Below are 15,674 nucleotides of genomic sequence, written 5' to 3' on the forward strand. Positions count from 1 at the left end.
CAAACAGTCCCAAGTCACAGGAGTGGTTCAGGTGATGATTATCTCAATCTTCATCCCTGGAGAAGATAACATTCTGCCACTTGAAGGAAGTGAAGCAGGAACAAGTCAGTCACTGTTGTTGTCAGGGGGGTATGTCCAAACTTTTGGCCATTCTCTTTCTTTTTTAAGACTATATATTTTTATTTTAAAGATACTGTAAGATGGGTTACAGTTACATGAGTAGGGTAATGAGTACATTTCCTATTGAGCATGGTTACCCACTCCTTTGTTTTTCCCCTACCATTCCTTCCTTCCCCATCTCCCCAACTCCTCCCTCCCCACCCAAGCTGTAAAGTTTGTTTTCAACATAGTGTCTTGTACATCTCATTGTTATAATGGGTCAACCTGTATCCTTGTTTCAGCATTTTGTTATTTCCCTTTCCCTCCCCAAATCAGAAAAATGTATATACAATATGTAGACCTGGAATCAAATACAGTGACAACAGGGGTTGTACCATGGGGGAAGAACATACAAAGAAACAAAAAAAAATCACCTTTTATGCTTGTCTCAGACATATACTAGTTATTGTAGATGAGGGAAACCATGGGACCTATGTTTCTTTGAGTCTGCCTTACTTCACTTATATAATTTTTTCCAAGTCTTTCCATTTCCTAACAAATGGGGTGGTGTCATTCTTTCTGATTAATGGATCAAGAAAATACGTATATATATACATATATATGTATATATACCACATTTTCTTGTACATCTTGTCTTGTGTGTGTGTGTCTATATATATAGACACACACACAATGGCAATTCTCTTTCTTTAGAACAGTTTTGCCTTTTGCCACAAGATGATAAGAAGTTGACATTGCCTGTCTGAGGGGCAGTTTGCCTTAGTCACAAGATGCTTGTGGTAAATCCTGTCTTTCTTGGAGTCCACCGTAACTGCAAAATGACTGCAGGAAAGAATGGCTCAGATCAAAGGGCACAGGTTCAAAGTGGGGTGGGGGGAAGTGCCCAGCTTTTATCTTGCTTTTAGTAAATACATAGGCCCAGCTAAAGCATTTGCTAAAGTTGCTTCTTACAGTCTCACTTGAGGATCTATTGTTGGTCCAATCTAGAGAAGCAGAAGGGAGATGGGGCATGTCTTCAGGGTTCTGGTCTGAGGAGGTTCTCTATATTTCCAAGCCAACCTAGAATCAGGAGGCAGGTGGAGACATATGTTCCAGTCCAGAATAAACATAGCCTCTCTATTCACATCTGCATGCCTGGCAGACATCCTAGCCTGCTCCAAACCAGACTGGGCACTTTGTTTTCCTTGATCCAGCCTAATCTTAAAATCTGCCCTGGAGACCATGTATCAACCAAACTTTCAGAAATCCAGCATACCTCATCCCTTTCAGTCAAGACCAAATAGAGCAGGTTAAGATAATCAGATCTAAGGACTGTGTCAAAAGTTCCACGATGCATCTTGTCACCCCCTGCATGGTAAACCTTGACTAACAGAATCTGAGGTCTGGTTCTCCACACCCCTGGTTCACTTGGTCTCTTGAGAAAGAACCATGTAGAGAAACTGCTACAAACTCAGTCTTCTCACAGGCTCTTTTGAGCAATTTGCACAAAAATAGATAGTTGTTTTAGGTCATTTTTTCATTTCAGCAACTGAAGTAAAATTTCCCTCTGGGATGAAAATGGACACATTTAGAAATGCAGTTTAAAATTAACCTCATCTTTTTCTGAATTTGTTTTATAGTGCTTGTTTATTATAACTTTAAATCAAAAACACAGATTTTTCTCTAATAAAAACAAGATCTGCCTACTAAAAACTTTATCCTAAAGGACAGGGCTAACATGCACAAAAAAAATCTTGAGAAAAGCAGGAAGAAGGAAGAAGCATTTGATTCCCAGCCAATGTATGGATTTAATGGTCTCAATGTTTGGTCCAAACTCTAGAAGTTCACATTTCATGTCTATCTACTCACTCCTATGTGCCAAATAAAGAGATACGGTGAAGGGCAAAGAAAGGATTTTTGTTAGGTTATAGTCACAGAAAAGAAAAGACACTTGTCTGTTGTTAAATAGGGAAAATTAGCGGCAGGAGATGAGAAATGTATGCATAGTTCAAACAGTTCCAAGTCACAGGAGTGGTTCAGTTGACTATTATCTCAATCTTCATCCCTGGAGAAATTAACATTTTGCCACTTGAAAGGAGCAGGAACAAGTCAGTCATCTTGGAATTGAAAATGTGTACACTAAAAACAGCAACTCAAAAAAAAATGGGGCTGGGAAAGTGGCTCAGTGGTAGAGTGCTTGCCTTGCATGCCTGAGGCCCTGGGTTCGATTCCCCAGCACCACATAAGCAAAAAGAAAGAAAGCCAGATGTGGCACTGTGGCTCAAGTGGTAGAGTGCTAGCCTTGAGCTGAAGAGCTGAGGGACAGCGCCCAGGCCCAGAGTTCAGGCCCATGACCAGACCCAAAAAATAAATAAATAAAATAAAAAATAAAAACAGCAACTCTTGAAGACTTACGAAAGTCCTCTCCATTTAGAGACAAACTGTGGTGCTATGGTCAGTTACCAGCAGTCCTTGAATTTCTAGAGTAAAAGAAATGTTAAACAAAGGAAGACCCCAGCCTCACACATCTATTTTGGAAGCTAATCCAAAGACACTTCTGAGTGCTTTGTAATGTACTCTTACAGCAGGCTTACATTTGGTTCATTGTTAAGCCAGCTAGCAGTATTATGATACTTGAAAAAGCACCTGTCTTTCTTGTCTTAACTTGGCTGCCTAGACACATAAACAAACTGGAAGCAGATAGTCTTCAAAGACCATGGTAAGAGAATCAGCGATCATGGCTGGTTAAAAACTCACAGGCACAGGAGTTAGTGTCAAGCCCTTCAGCAGTAAAAACAAACAAACAAACATTAAGACCATCATTCACATTCCAGACTGAAATCTAGATCATGTTGCCTATGGACTACTATACTCTTGTGCATGTTTGATGGCATATATGGTCCCAAATTGGCTGAAACTGCTATCATTATAACTTCTAAATTTACTTAAATATCTTACTGAAAAAAAGACAGCTCAGTTAGGCAATGGCTCATGTCTGTAATCTTTGCTATTTGGAGACTGAGATCAAGAAAATCACATTCTACTAAATATATTAATTTTCTGTGACGATTATAAACTGATCACCCCAAAGATGATAACTTAAAACAACAGGAATTTTCCAGATGTCAGTGGTTCTTACCTGATTTCCTAGCTTCTCAGGAGGCTGAGATCTGGAGGACTGCAGTTCAAAACTGGCCTGGAAAGAAAATTCATTAGATTCCATCTCCAAAATAATCAGCAAGAAGTGGGGGCTACATGTTCCTGGATTGGAAAGATCAACACCGTGAAAATGCCAATACTTCCTGAGGCTATCTACAAATTCAATGTGATACCTATCAATATTCTATCCTCATTCTTCAAGGAAATAGAAGAGGCAATCCAAAAATTCTTATGGAACAATATAAGACCCCGAATAGCTAAAACGATCCTCAACAGAAAGAACAGTGCTGGAGGAGTATCAATACCAAATTTCAAACTCTACTACAAAGCCATAATAATCAAAACAGCTTGGTACTGGCACAAGAACAGACCTCAGGTCCAATGGAATAGAATTGAAAACCCAGAAATGAACCTACAGACCTATAGCCATCTAATTTTCAATAAGGGAGCTAAAAAAAAATAGAATGGAAGAAAGACAGCCTCTTCAGTAAATGGTGCTGGCAAAATTGGTTAACTACTTGCAGAAAACTAAAACTATATCCTTATATATCACCCTGCACCAGAATCAACTCCAAATGGATCAAAGACCTCAGAGTCAAAGCAGACACCCTGAAAACATTACAGAATGGAATAGGAGAAACCCTAGGACTCCTTGGCACAGTCCAAAATTTTCTTAATAGAGACCCAGAAACACAACAAATCAAAGAAAGGTTGGACAAATGGGATTGCATGAAATTGCAGAGCTTCTGCATGGCAAATGACATAGCTAGCAAGATTAATAGAAAGCCCATGGATTGGGAGAAGATCTTCACTAGCCATACAACGGATAAGGGTCTCATATCTAAAATATACCTGGAACTCAAAAAATTAAATCCCCCAACAACAAATCTTCAAAGAAACAACTGTCTGATAAATAAGTGGGCTAAAGACTTAAAGAGAAACTTCTCTGAAGAGGAAAGAAGGATGGCCAGTAGACACACGAAGAAATGCTCAGCCTCCCTAGCCATAAAAGAAATGCAAATCAACACAACATTGAGATACCACCTCACCCCAGTTAGAATGGCTATAATCAAGAACTCTAATAACAACAGATGCTGGAGGGGATGTGGACAGAAGGGAACCTTACTTCATTGTTGGTGGGAGTGTAAACTTGTTCAACTACTTTGGAAAGCAGTATGGAGGTTCCTCAAAAGACTCCATATAGAGCTCCCCTATGACCCAGGAACCCCACTTTGGGGCATTTACCCAAATGATCACAAACAAGGCCACACTAAAGCTACCAGCATGACTATGTTTATTGCAGCATTATTTACCATAGCTAAGATATAGAACCAACCCAGATGCCCCTCAGTAGATGGATGGATCAAGAAAATGTGGTATATATAAACAATGGAATTCTATGCCTCCATCAGAAAGAATGGCATTGACCCATTTGTTAGGAAATGGAAAGACTTGGAAAAAATTATATTAAGTGAAGTAAACCAGGCCCAAAGAAACTTAGGTCCAATGGTTTCCCTTGTTTGCAATAACTAGTATATGTCTGAGACAAGCAGAAACGGTCAGATAAGTTGATGTTAGGGAAATGAACCCTAAGATAAGTATTCAAATGTTTTTTTCTTTCAGGTGATTGTTTCTAACGCATTTATAAGATTATTTCTTTGTTGCTTTGTATGTCCCTCCCCCATGGTATAAACCCTGCTTTCACTGTATTTGAGGTTGGTATAATTTGTGGAGGGGAAGGGAAAAAACAAATCGTTTAAATAGTGATACAGGTGGATCCATTGCAACAATGAGATGTACAAATCGTTATGTTGAAACAAACTTTACAACTTTGGGGGTGGGGAAGGAGGATTGGGTGGGGAGGGCAGGGAGAGGATGGGAAGGGATGGGAAGGGGAAACAAAGGAGGAGGTAACAATGCTTGATAAGAAATGTACTCATTATCTTGCCCATGTAATTGTAACCCCTCTGTACAGTATTTTCACAATAAAAAAAAAAGGAAAAAAAAAACTTCATGGAAAACAAAAAAGAAGTGGGGGCTACAGGTGTGGCTTAGGTGGTGGTGCGCCAGCCTAGCAAACTTGAAGCCCTGAGTAAGTAATGACAAAAAAAAAGCAACAGAAATTTATTTTCTTGAATTCTAAAGGCGGTGTGGGTCAGGCCATGGTCTCTGTGGGCTTCAGAGGAGAATCTATTCTTTGCCTCTTCCAGTATAGCAACATTCCATAGCTTGTGGCCACAGCACTCCAAATATCCTCTCACCTCATTTGTAGCTATTGTTTTCATTGTAGTAAAACTCACTGCATAAAATATCCTAGTTTAGCCATTGTAAGTACACAGTTCAATGACATGTATATATATTATATATATATATCGACATATATATATATATATATATATATATATTCATAGTCTATACAACTATCACCATCATCCAGCTAGGAAAACTGAAAGTAGGGCCAGGAATGTAGCTCAGGGGCAGAGCAATGTGTAAGGCCCAAGTTCAATTCCTAGCAGTGTGAAAACAAAATAAAAAACTGAAAGTCTGTACCCACTGAGCAATAACTACTATTCACCTTCCCCCAACCCCTAGCAACCATCATCCTACTTTCTGGCTTTATGAGTTTGATTAGTTAATACAGTAGCATCCACCATTCTTTTTCTAACATTGTTTTTGACACATTTGATGCAACAAGTCTTCAAGATTCATCTGTTGGGGTCTATGTCAGAATTTCCTTGTTTTTCAGGTTAAATAATATTCTATTGTATCAGTATGCCACATTGTGCTTATCCATTCTTCCAAAGCAATTGCTTTGCTTCCACATTTTAGCTGTTATGAATGAAATGTTTTATCCTTGTTGGCGGTACAGGGTTTGAATTCAAGGCCTCGCACTTGCAAGACAGGTGCTCTACCACTGACCCATGCTGCCTACAGCCCATTTTTTGTTATTGTTGGCATTTTGCTTAGACAGATTATAAGGAGGGTTTTTATATTTGTTTTTGCACTTAGTATTTGGAGGAGGTTCCTCAAAAGACTCCACATAGAGCTCCCCTATGACCCAGTAATCCCACTTTTGGGCATTTACCCAAATGATCACAAACAAGGCCCTACTAAGGCTATGAGCACAACTATGTTTATTGCAGCATTATTCACCATAGCTAAGATATGGAACCAACCCAGATGCCCCTCAGTAGATGAACTGATCAAGAAAATGTGATACACACACACACACACACACACACACACACACACACACACACACACACACACACACACACACACACACACACACACACACACACAAATGGAATTCTATGCTTCCATCAGAAAGAATGACATTGCCCCATTTGTTAGGAAATGGAAAGACTTGGAAAAAATTATATTAAGTGAAGTAAGCCAGGCCCCAAAAAACATAGGTCCTATGATTTCCCTTATTTGCAATAACTAGTACATGTGTAAGACAAGCAGAAAAGGCCAAAAGCTATGTACATATGACCATATAAGATGATGTTAAGCTAAATGAACCCAAGAAAGGGACACAAATATCTTTTTTTTTCTTGCTATTGTTTCTAACGTATTTGGGGGGTACGTTCTCTCTTCTTGCCCAGGACATGCCTAGACCACAGCCTGCCCTCTTTATAATTCCTGTTGAAGCAGGAATGACAAGTGCATGCCACCACACTTCTCCTATTGTGATGGATTCTTTTTTAAATTTTATTTTATTGTATAGATGCTGTACAGAGAGGTTACAATTATATGAGTAAGATAATGAATGCATTTCTTGTCCAGCATTGTTATCCCTTTGTGATGGATTCTTGTGGACATTTTTGTCCAAGCTGGTCTCACTGAGATCCTTCTGATCTCAGTGACCTGAGTGCCTAGGGTTATGGGCATGAGCCACTAGCACCTGGCTACTCACTCTTTTATATTTTTCTTATTTGTTTTCTTTTGGGGTTTGTTGTTGGCTTTGTTTTGTTTTGGGGGAAAGTCACATTCGATAGCCCAGGCTATCTTGGAACTTGTGATTGTAGTTCTATGCCTTCCTCCTCCTCTTCCTTTTCTACCTGAGCACTGTCCTGAGCTTCTTTTGCTCAAGGTTAGTACTCTACCACTTGGAGCTATAGCACTACTTCAAGTGTTTTCTGTTTATATGGTACTGAGGAATCAAACTCAATGCTTCATGCGTGCTAGGCAAACACTCTACCACTGAGCCACATTCTTTGCCTCTTTAGTTACTTGTTTTAAAACAGTCTCACATTTATGCCTGGTCCAACCTGGTCCACCATCCTTCTTTACTCTTCAAATGCATGCCACCATGCCCACCTTTAATTGATTGAGATAGGTGTCTTGAAAACGTTTTCCTCAGGCTGACCTCAAACTTTGGTCCTTTCAGTCTCTTCCTCCCAGGTAGCATAATTACAGGGATGAGCCACCATGCACAGCTGTTTTTCCACTCTTTGGGGGAGGGGAAGTATTAGGGTTTAAAGTCAGGGCCTTGAACTTACTGTGGACTGAGCCACTTCCCAATTCTCCCCCCCACACACACACACATACACACTTTGGGGGGGGGGCATTGAACTGTAATCCTCTGATCTCTACTTCCTATGTAGCTAGGATTATAAGTAGAGCCAATGGGAACTGACCTCTTTTCTAGCTCTTGTATCAACACTTGTCACTAGATTTAGGATTCACCCAGGTAACCTAGGATAAGCTCCTAGGCTTAGAGTCTATAACTTAAATCATATCTTTTGCCATATGAGGTGACAGTCACAAATTCCTGGAATTAGGTGGAGTCTATCTTTAGTACCACCATTCAGCCTACTATACCATTAATAATTATTTCATTTTATTTTGTCACTCCCCTGGGGTGGCCAAGAAATAGAATCAAATCAAATATAGCTCTTCCTAGGCTAAAAGATGTATGTGCTAGGAGCAGTGAAGATACAGTTTTTTGTTCCTTGCAAATGTGTAAATCAAACATAATTTAGTTACATGTCTATTAAAGCCAGCCTTTCTCTCTCTTTCTCTCCCTCTCCCCCAGTCAGGTACAACTGCCCTGTTCTTTGCTGCTCAGCAAGGCCACAATGAAGTCGTGAGATTTCTCTTTGGATTTGGAGCATCCACTGAATGTAGAACCAAAGTAAGAGAGCCTTCTTGATTTAATACCTTGTCAGAGGACCTTAGCAGTCATAGATCTTTATTCTGCCCTTAACTGTAACTATAAACTTGTACTTCCTTGTCTGTAAGATTCCCAAACTGAAGGAGGGGGTTTTACAACCTTATGGTAGGGGTTCAAGGCTTGTTCTATTCTATTCTATTCCAAACGTTAACTTTTTCTGGAGTAAACTTGGAGATTTCCAAAAGAGTTACTTAGACCTTTTCTTGCACTGTTTGCTTTCTCTCTGCTACACTAAATTTTAAACCAGGAGGGATACAGTGGAAGATGCCTGTCCAACTCTCCCTGCTTCTGTGGGCTTTATTCTATCTCAAGATTAATCTCTGAGGCAGGTGCTGGTAGCTGATGCCTGTAATCCTAGCTACTTGGGAGGCTGAGAACTAAGTTCAAAGCCATCCTTGGTAGCAAAGTCAATGAAAGGCTATGTACTCTCCAATAAATTACTCAGAAAGGCCAGTTGTGGCACTGTGGCTCAAGTGACAGAGCACTAACCTTGAGCCAGAGAAGTTCAGGGACAGGGCCTAGGACCCTAATGTGTGCACATGCATGGGCACACATGCGTGCGTGCACACATACACACACACAGAGATTAACCTCAGTACTATAATAGGAATTATTATTGGCAGGAATCTGGCTTTTGTGAGTTTTCTCATGAAATAAACAATACATAATTAAAACATACAGCTCAGCAAGAAGTTGTGGTTCTTTATTTAAATAAGTTCCTGATTTTCATTTTTGACATACAGGTAAGAAAATTGAGATTGCAAAAAGATCACTTTTGTGTTCACAATATCTTTTTCATTGTTAGCCATTTCTGATCTGCAAATAAGTTAAAATATTTGAAAATCTGCTCAAGTTGGAAACCTTTCAGTTTTTATTTTAATCTATTGATATTTAGATACCTAGTGGGGGGGGGGGGTGGTTCCAGTGGATTTTTTTCCTGTTAAAAGGATGCTATTAAATAGATCTGAATTTCATGTAAGAGTTCTATCTTTTCCAAAACCTGCAGTTGTACTGTGTATATGCCCTCAAACATATAGTAACACAAGATAAGTTATTTTCTATTCAATATCACTTTATTTCTTATTATCAATGCAATCAACTCAAAACAGAAAGTTCTTTAAACCTATATCTCAACAAAGTCAATATATCTGTACCTATATCTGAACCAAGTCAAAATGCTCATGTATGACTGAATATTATTCCAGTCTTTGTTTTGGTTAGCAAGTCAACACTTGCTTAAAGCCTTTATACGTGAACCACTCTGTGCTGTTGCAGAAACCTGCAGAACACAGAGGCCTAGAGGAGAAGTTCCATGTGTTTCCATGAGGTCAACTGCAGGTGTCTAAGAGCTTTCCCTGGGAAGAAGAGAATGTCAAGAGATTATAGTATAAATGTATTGCCAAAAGTGATTTTGTTTCAGTAACTGTTCTCTTCCTTATACAGCTATACAAATAATAATCTACAAACGTGTTTTTAAAAATCAAAAGACCCAGCACCAAGGTACCACCTGTAAACCTAGTTAATCAAGAAACTGAGCTCTGAGGACCATGGTTTAAAGCCAGTCTGGCCAGGAAAGTCTGTGAGACTCTTATTTCCAATTAACCACCAAAAAGCCACAAGTGGTGCTGTGGCTCAAGTAGTAAAAGAAATCAAAACAAAACCTCAGTCCCTGAGTTCAAGCCCAGGACTAGTGTTCTCTCTCTCTCTCTCTCTCTCTCCCCTCTCTCTCTCTCTCTCTCTCTCTCTCTCTCTCTCTCTCTCTCTCTCTCTCTCTCTCTCTCTCTCTCTCTCTCTCTCTCTCTCTCTCTCTCTCTCTCTCTCCCTCTCTCTCTCCCTCTCTCTCTTTTTTTCTCCCTCTCAAAGAGATGAATTCTTTTATCATAATTACTATATTTTACTATTCTTTTACCACATGATGCAAAGATAAGGGGACATTCAAGGGACAGAGCTTGAAAACAGTGCAGCTCATTGGTGGTATTAAACACTTTCTCAATGCTCCCATACCACCACCATCTTCAACAACCTCAGCCTTCCTCCTGTCTCCTTTCGGTTTCTTTCCCTTTAAGCACCCTTTCCCACCACACAGCCCATCCCTCATCCCCCAGGATATTGCCTGTGCATGATCATAGGAGCTCTTATAGCACAGTTTCTACAGGTGAGGCTACCTGCCATCTGTCATTCCACATGACAGAACTTCACCTTAGGCTTACTAGATCAGAACTCTCTTCTAGCAAAAACCCTATGTCCAAATTTAGAAGGCACACAGCCATATTAATGATTTGCAGTTTTGAACCAGATTGCATGTTCTCAAATTATTTATTATTAACTTAAGTGTCCACAGAGCCAAACAACTCAACAATCCTAGATGGGAAAAGATAATGTCTTACCAGTACCACCTGAGAAAAGCCATTAATGGTTTTCATTGACCATAAACTCAATGAGTCAGTAGTGTGATGTGGTTGACATAAGAACTAATTCTAATTTAAGCTATAGAGATAAAAGTAGAGTGGATGGAACACCTGCTTTACAGTGCAATGCTGAGTTTAGGCCCCAAACTTTAAAAGAGATCTGGGAAAATTGGCATGTGTTCAAAGGAAAACACTAAGCAGGAACTTGAGAGACACATGAAATATACTATCATGTGCTCTTCTAATGGAGGCAGAGGTTGTCTCATGAAAGCAATAGCCCCAGAGGGCCACCCCATCAAAGCACCTTAGACTCAGTGGCTTCTAACCAGGTACACTATAGAGAGAAGCCCATGTTTGTTAAGGGAGTCTCTGTCCAGAAGCCTTGAGAGGTTCTTCTGGTATTTCTAAGGCAGAACTGACAAAAATGGTACAGACTTTCTATCCTATGATTCCTGAATAGATGATTCTGCATTTGGCATGAGAAACTTCTAAATCATAATAACTTGGTGAGATAACTTTATCTCTGAATAAGTCATCCAAGTTTACAACATCATTTCTCATCGTTAAGGTGAATCCTATCAAAATTGTTGGGGTCGGTGGCTGGCTAATGTTGGCACTGCTGCCATCTTTCAGTCCAACATTACGGTTTCGGCAAAAAGACTCAGCCAGCCAAAGGCAATTACAGAAGAATAGTTTATTGTAGGAATAAACTAAACAGAGTAAAGTGCATGTGCATGAGTCTCTGTGTCTGGGTGCCTGTTTCCCCATGTGTCCACATGTGTACCTCCTTCTGCACACATGTTGATCTGTCCCTCTGTCCACATACGTGCTTTCCCTCCTCGCTTTTTTTTCTGGGGACCAGTTTCCTGTCTTACATAGCAGGAGAACAAAAGAGGCTTAGTGCCAAGTCCTGGGACATGTTAGGCTGGTATTACATAACCCTTTTTCTGTAAGCCTGGGCCCCTAACTTATGACCTTTAGTCACCTTTAGGATGCATCGGTGTGAATTTTTATATGCTCCCCTACAATCATTATAAAAGGAAAAGGGGAAAAAAGGAAAGCGAGTTTCTTCCAATGTTCTGTATGAGGGGCTTCTGCTTGAGCTGTCTCTAATGTGTTTATATATCCATGTGCATAGGATGGAGGCACTGCCCTGTTGGCTGCCAGTCAGTATGGGCACAGGCAGGTGGTGGAGACATTACTGAAGCACGGAGCCAACATCCATGACCAGCTTTATGTGAGTGCTTCTAAGGGATGTCCAGTGGATACCTGCTCCTTCCTTTATCACGTATTACACTGCAGTCTAATTTCAGATGTCAGATAAGCCAGCTTCAAAAAATATCATAATGAACAGTGGGACTCTAATCTCAGACACTAAAAGGAAAAAAGAATAGCTGATCTGTTGAGCTTATTCTGTCACATTCCAGCTACCTGCTCAATTAACATCTTCAAACATACCATGCATATGTACTCATGCCGCATGGCATACGGACTTGTCAAAAAGCAAAATATACTGTTCTGTTGTATTTGTGTGGAAGGGCATGAAGAGAAGAACCCAATATACTTGAAAGATAAGCAAGGTAGATGGATGAAGACCCATGAAAAGAACATGCTCCATAGATCTTTGACGGCCATCTGCTGCTAGCCCAGGTCTATTTCCAGCTAATTGGCAATTAGCACATTATGTAAGGACTCTTGTCGTGGTAATTCTATAGGATTTATGGCAAGTGTTGCTCTGATTTTGTAGGAAAAAAAAAACCAAAATATGGGATATGAAGGGATTTGACAGAGTCTCAAGGAGACAAATTATCTAGGAAACTATTTTAGGTCACCCTACAAGTAGGCATTTAACCCTTATGCCTCAGGCACTAAACTTTCATAGTCAGGTAATGAGCTATGTAGGTGTGAATGTCTCCATTTGAATATCCTTTTTAGAGTTTACCTAGTTAACTCTGACAAATCACAGGCCACTTTGAAGTCTATAGCAAGTAGGCTTACCCTCTGGTGCTTTCTTCAACATCTGTAACACTTTCTGAACTTGCAGCATTACTGTGGAATGTTTGGATTACTTGATAATGATCTAAAGAAGTGTTTCTCAACCCTGGATGCCCATTACAGTCCTGGGGAGCTTTTAGAAATACTCATTTCTAGAATTGATTCCAGGACAACCAAACCAGTCTCTGGAGTCACAACTGAAGCAACAGGTGGTTCTGACATATGGCCATGTCTAAGAAATGTAAATCTAAAGCTTTGGCTATAGACTTCTCTATGTGTATATCAGTGAAGTGTAGCTAAGGGTGTATCCTAGTTTATGTAGCCAAAGGCTTTGGAAAGGGAAAGTGGATGGTGATTTTTCAGAGCTTGACCACTCATAATCATCAATCCAATTTGAGTGTAGATGTAGAATTAGTGTACAGATAATACTCTGACAGAACATTCTTGGGGTGGCACAATATCTTAGAACTGAATTTGTGGGGAACCTTGCTCCTAGTACATTTTTCTTTGTTATTAATGTTGGTCAGGAAATTTCATGCACCATAACTTCCACACTTACCTTTACCCAGATAGTCCAAATGCTCCCATTAAAAACAGCTGAAGAGTTGGGCACTAGTGGCTTATACCTGAAATCCTAGCTACTCAGGAGACTGAGATCTGAGGATCACAGTTCAAAACCAGCCCAGGCAGGAAAGTCTGTGAGACTCTTATCTCCAATTAACCACCAGAAAACCACAAGTGGTACTGTGGCTCAAGTGGTGGAGTGCTAGCCTTGAGCTGAAGAGCTCAGGAATAGCACCTAGGCCCAGGGTTCAAGCCCCACAACCGACCCCTCCCGCCCCCCCCAAAAAAAAACAGCTGAAGAAAACTAACTTTAAAAAGTAACTAAATAAAAAATGAACAATTAGAATATGGAGACAGGGACAGAGATCAAGGATTCCTGAAAACTTCTAGAACTGAAATTTGTGGTGCATAATGAAAATCCAGTATACTGTCCAGTTCAGAAAATTCCCAAGTTAGCAACTGTGGAGGGCATGGTAGAATTTTATGACAATGCATTAAGAAGCAGCTGAATATTTTATCCCAGTATCAAATTGTCAAGAACAAGCTATGTCAGAAATATAGATGGGAATGCTGTGTTTTTCCACAATGGCAGAATTTATTGAATAACAAATTCATGAGCTATGTCAATTTCCTTGGTGTTAATTTACCAAGTATCACTGATAGTTGAGGCCATGGACAACAAAAGTTCTTTTCTTCAATCTCAATTGCTAATATTGACTGTCAGATCACACATCACACTTCACAATAATTTAGAGGTTACAGAAAGGGTTAAAGCATCAACCACAGGTTCAAAGCTAGAGCTGAAAGTGGAGACAGATACGAAGAGAGTTACTGCAGGTGGTTAGGTAAGATATTGGTAAGACAGCGATTGAGGCCTGATGGTGACAAAATACAGAGTTCCTCTTGGCTGCCTTGCTGATTCTAGATGCAGAGCTGTTTTTCAGGTACAGAATCGATATGGCTTACTGCATCCAAAATTTGAGCGGGTCACATCAAGCAGGGGAGTCCAACTGAATTGAAGTGATAGGGACAGAGTTAGGGATTCTTCACCTATTAATCCTTGCCACACACACCAGATAGTCAGATGGCAGGTGAGCCTGTCCCTCCCTGTCCTATTGCTAAGTATGATTCAGCTGAAGGAGTGTTATCTATCCTGGGTCTGGTGTGCTTGAGACTTCAGGGGAGTGGTTATCTTGATATAGGTTGATATGCCCACTCATCCAGATTTTTTTTTATCTAATTTGATAAGTTTACTGCTGGTAACATTTTATTTGCTGTAAACAAGATGTAGGGTAATTCTGTTTTGGCACTCCCATTCAAAATGGAGTAGCTTAGGTCAAAACTATGGCTTTCTAAAAAGAATAAGTCAAGCCCTTAAAGCTGTTCTTTATATGACATAGAGTAACCCAGAACAGGCCCAATCTATTCTCTTCACAAACTCTGCTTAAAAATCTGTACAGGTTGTTTAATTTTTTTTTTTTATTATTGCCTTAAGGCCCATCTGGCAGCACAGCTGATATCACTGGAAATCCAGTACCTCACCTGTGACACATCTGGTTAGACTTGAAGGGAAGCTGGTGTGTGTTAGCTTGTGGTTAGCATTCCCACCTAGAGGAGTGGTAATGAACTGTGTTGTCTACTAGGAGGAGCTGTTAAGAAACAGTGAAACCTGAGCTTCTCTGTGTCTGTGTGTGAAGCAGGCACCCAGGAAAATACATATGCTCAGCCAACCCATTTACTGAAATACTCTGACAATATAATTTTTTTTTTTTGGTCAGTCGTGGGGCCTGAACTCTGGGCCTGGGCACTGTCCCTCAGCTCTTCAGCTCAAGGCTAGCACTCTATCATTTGAGCCACAGCACCACTTCTGGCTTTTTCTGCTTATGTGGTACTGAGGAATCGAACCCAGGGCCTCTACCACTCTACCACTGAGCCACTTTCCCAGCTCTGACAATATGGTTCTAAGAACAACAACAACAACAACAAAACAGAAATCATAGACACTCAGTTGAAAACTCAAGCCAGCATTGGTGGCTCATGCCCATAACCCTAGCTATTTAGGAAGCTGAGATCTGAGGGCAGGAAAGTCTGTGAGACTCTTATCTCCAATTAACTAACAAAAAAAGCCAGAAGTAGAGTGGCAGCTCAAGTAGTAAAGCGCTAGCCCTAAGCAAAAGAAGCTCAGAGATAGCACCGAGGCCACGAGTTTAAGCCCCAGGAATAGCAAGAAAATTGGAGCACTCATTTAGACCATGGACAGGACTGACTTT

At 40.2% G+C, this 15,674-nt stretch overlaps 1 protein-coding gene across 2 annotated transcripts in view; it reads left to right on the forward strand.

Moving 5' to 3' along the window:
* Positions 1 to 15,674, forward strand: part of Ankrd29 (ankyrin repeat domain 29) — a 57,216-nt gene that overhangs the window by 20,528 nt on the left and 21,014 nt on the right. For both annotated transcript variants that reach the window (XM_070029436.1, XM_070029437.1), the window contains exons 4-5: positions 8,300 to 8,398; positions 11,984 to 12,082. In XM_070029436.1, the coding sequence (XP_069885537.1) occupies positions 8,300 to 8,398; positions 11,984 to 12,082 (198 nt within the window). The remainder of the gene's footprint in view (positions 1 to 8,299; positions 8,399 to 11,983; positions 12,083 to 15,674) is intronic.

The sequence above is a fragment of the Dipodomys merriami genome, unplaced genomic scaffold (genome assembly GCF_024711535.1).
Source record: "Dipodomys merriami isolate MVZ:Mamm:240054 unplaced genomic scaffold, mDipMer1.0.p SCAF_2, whole genome shotgun sequence".
Taxonomy (NCBI): Eukaryota; Metazoa; Chordata; class Mammalia; order Rodentia; family Heteromyidae; genus Dipodomys; species Dipodomys merriami.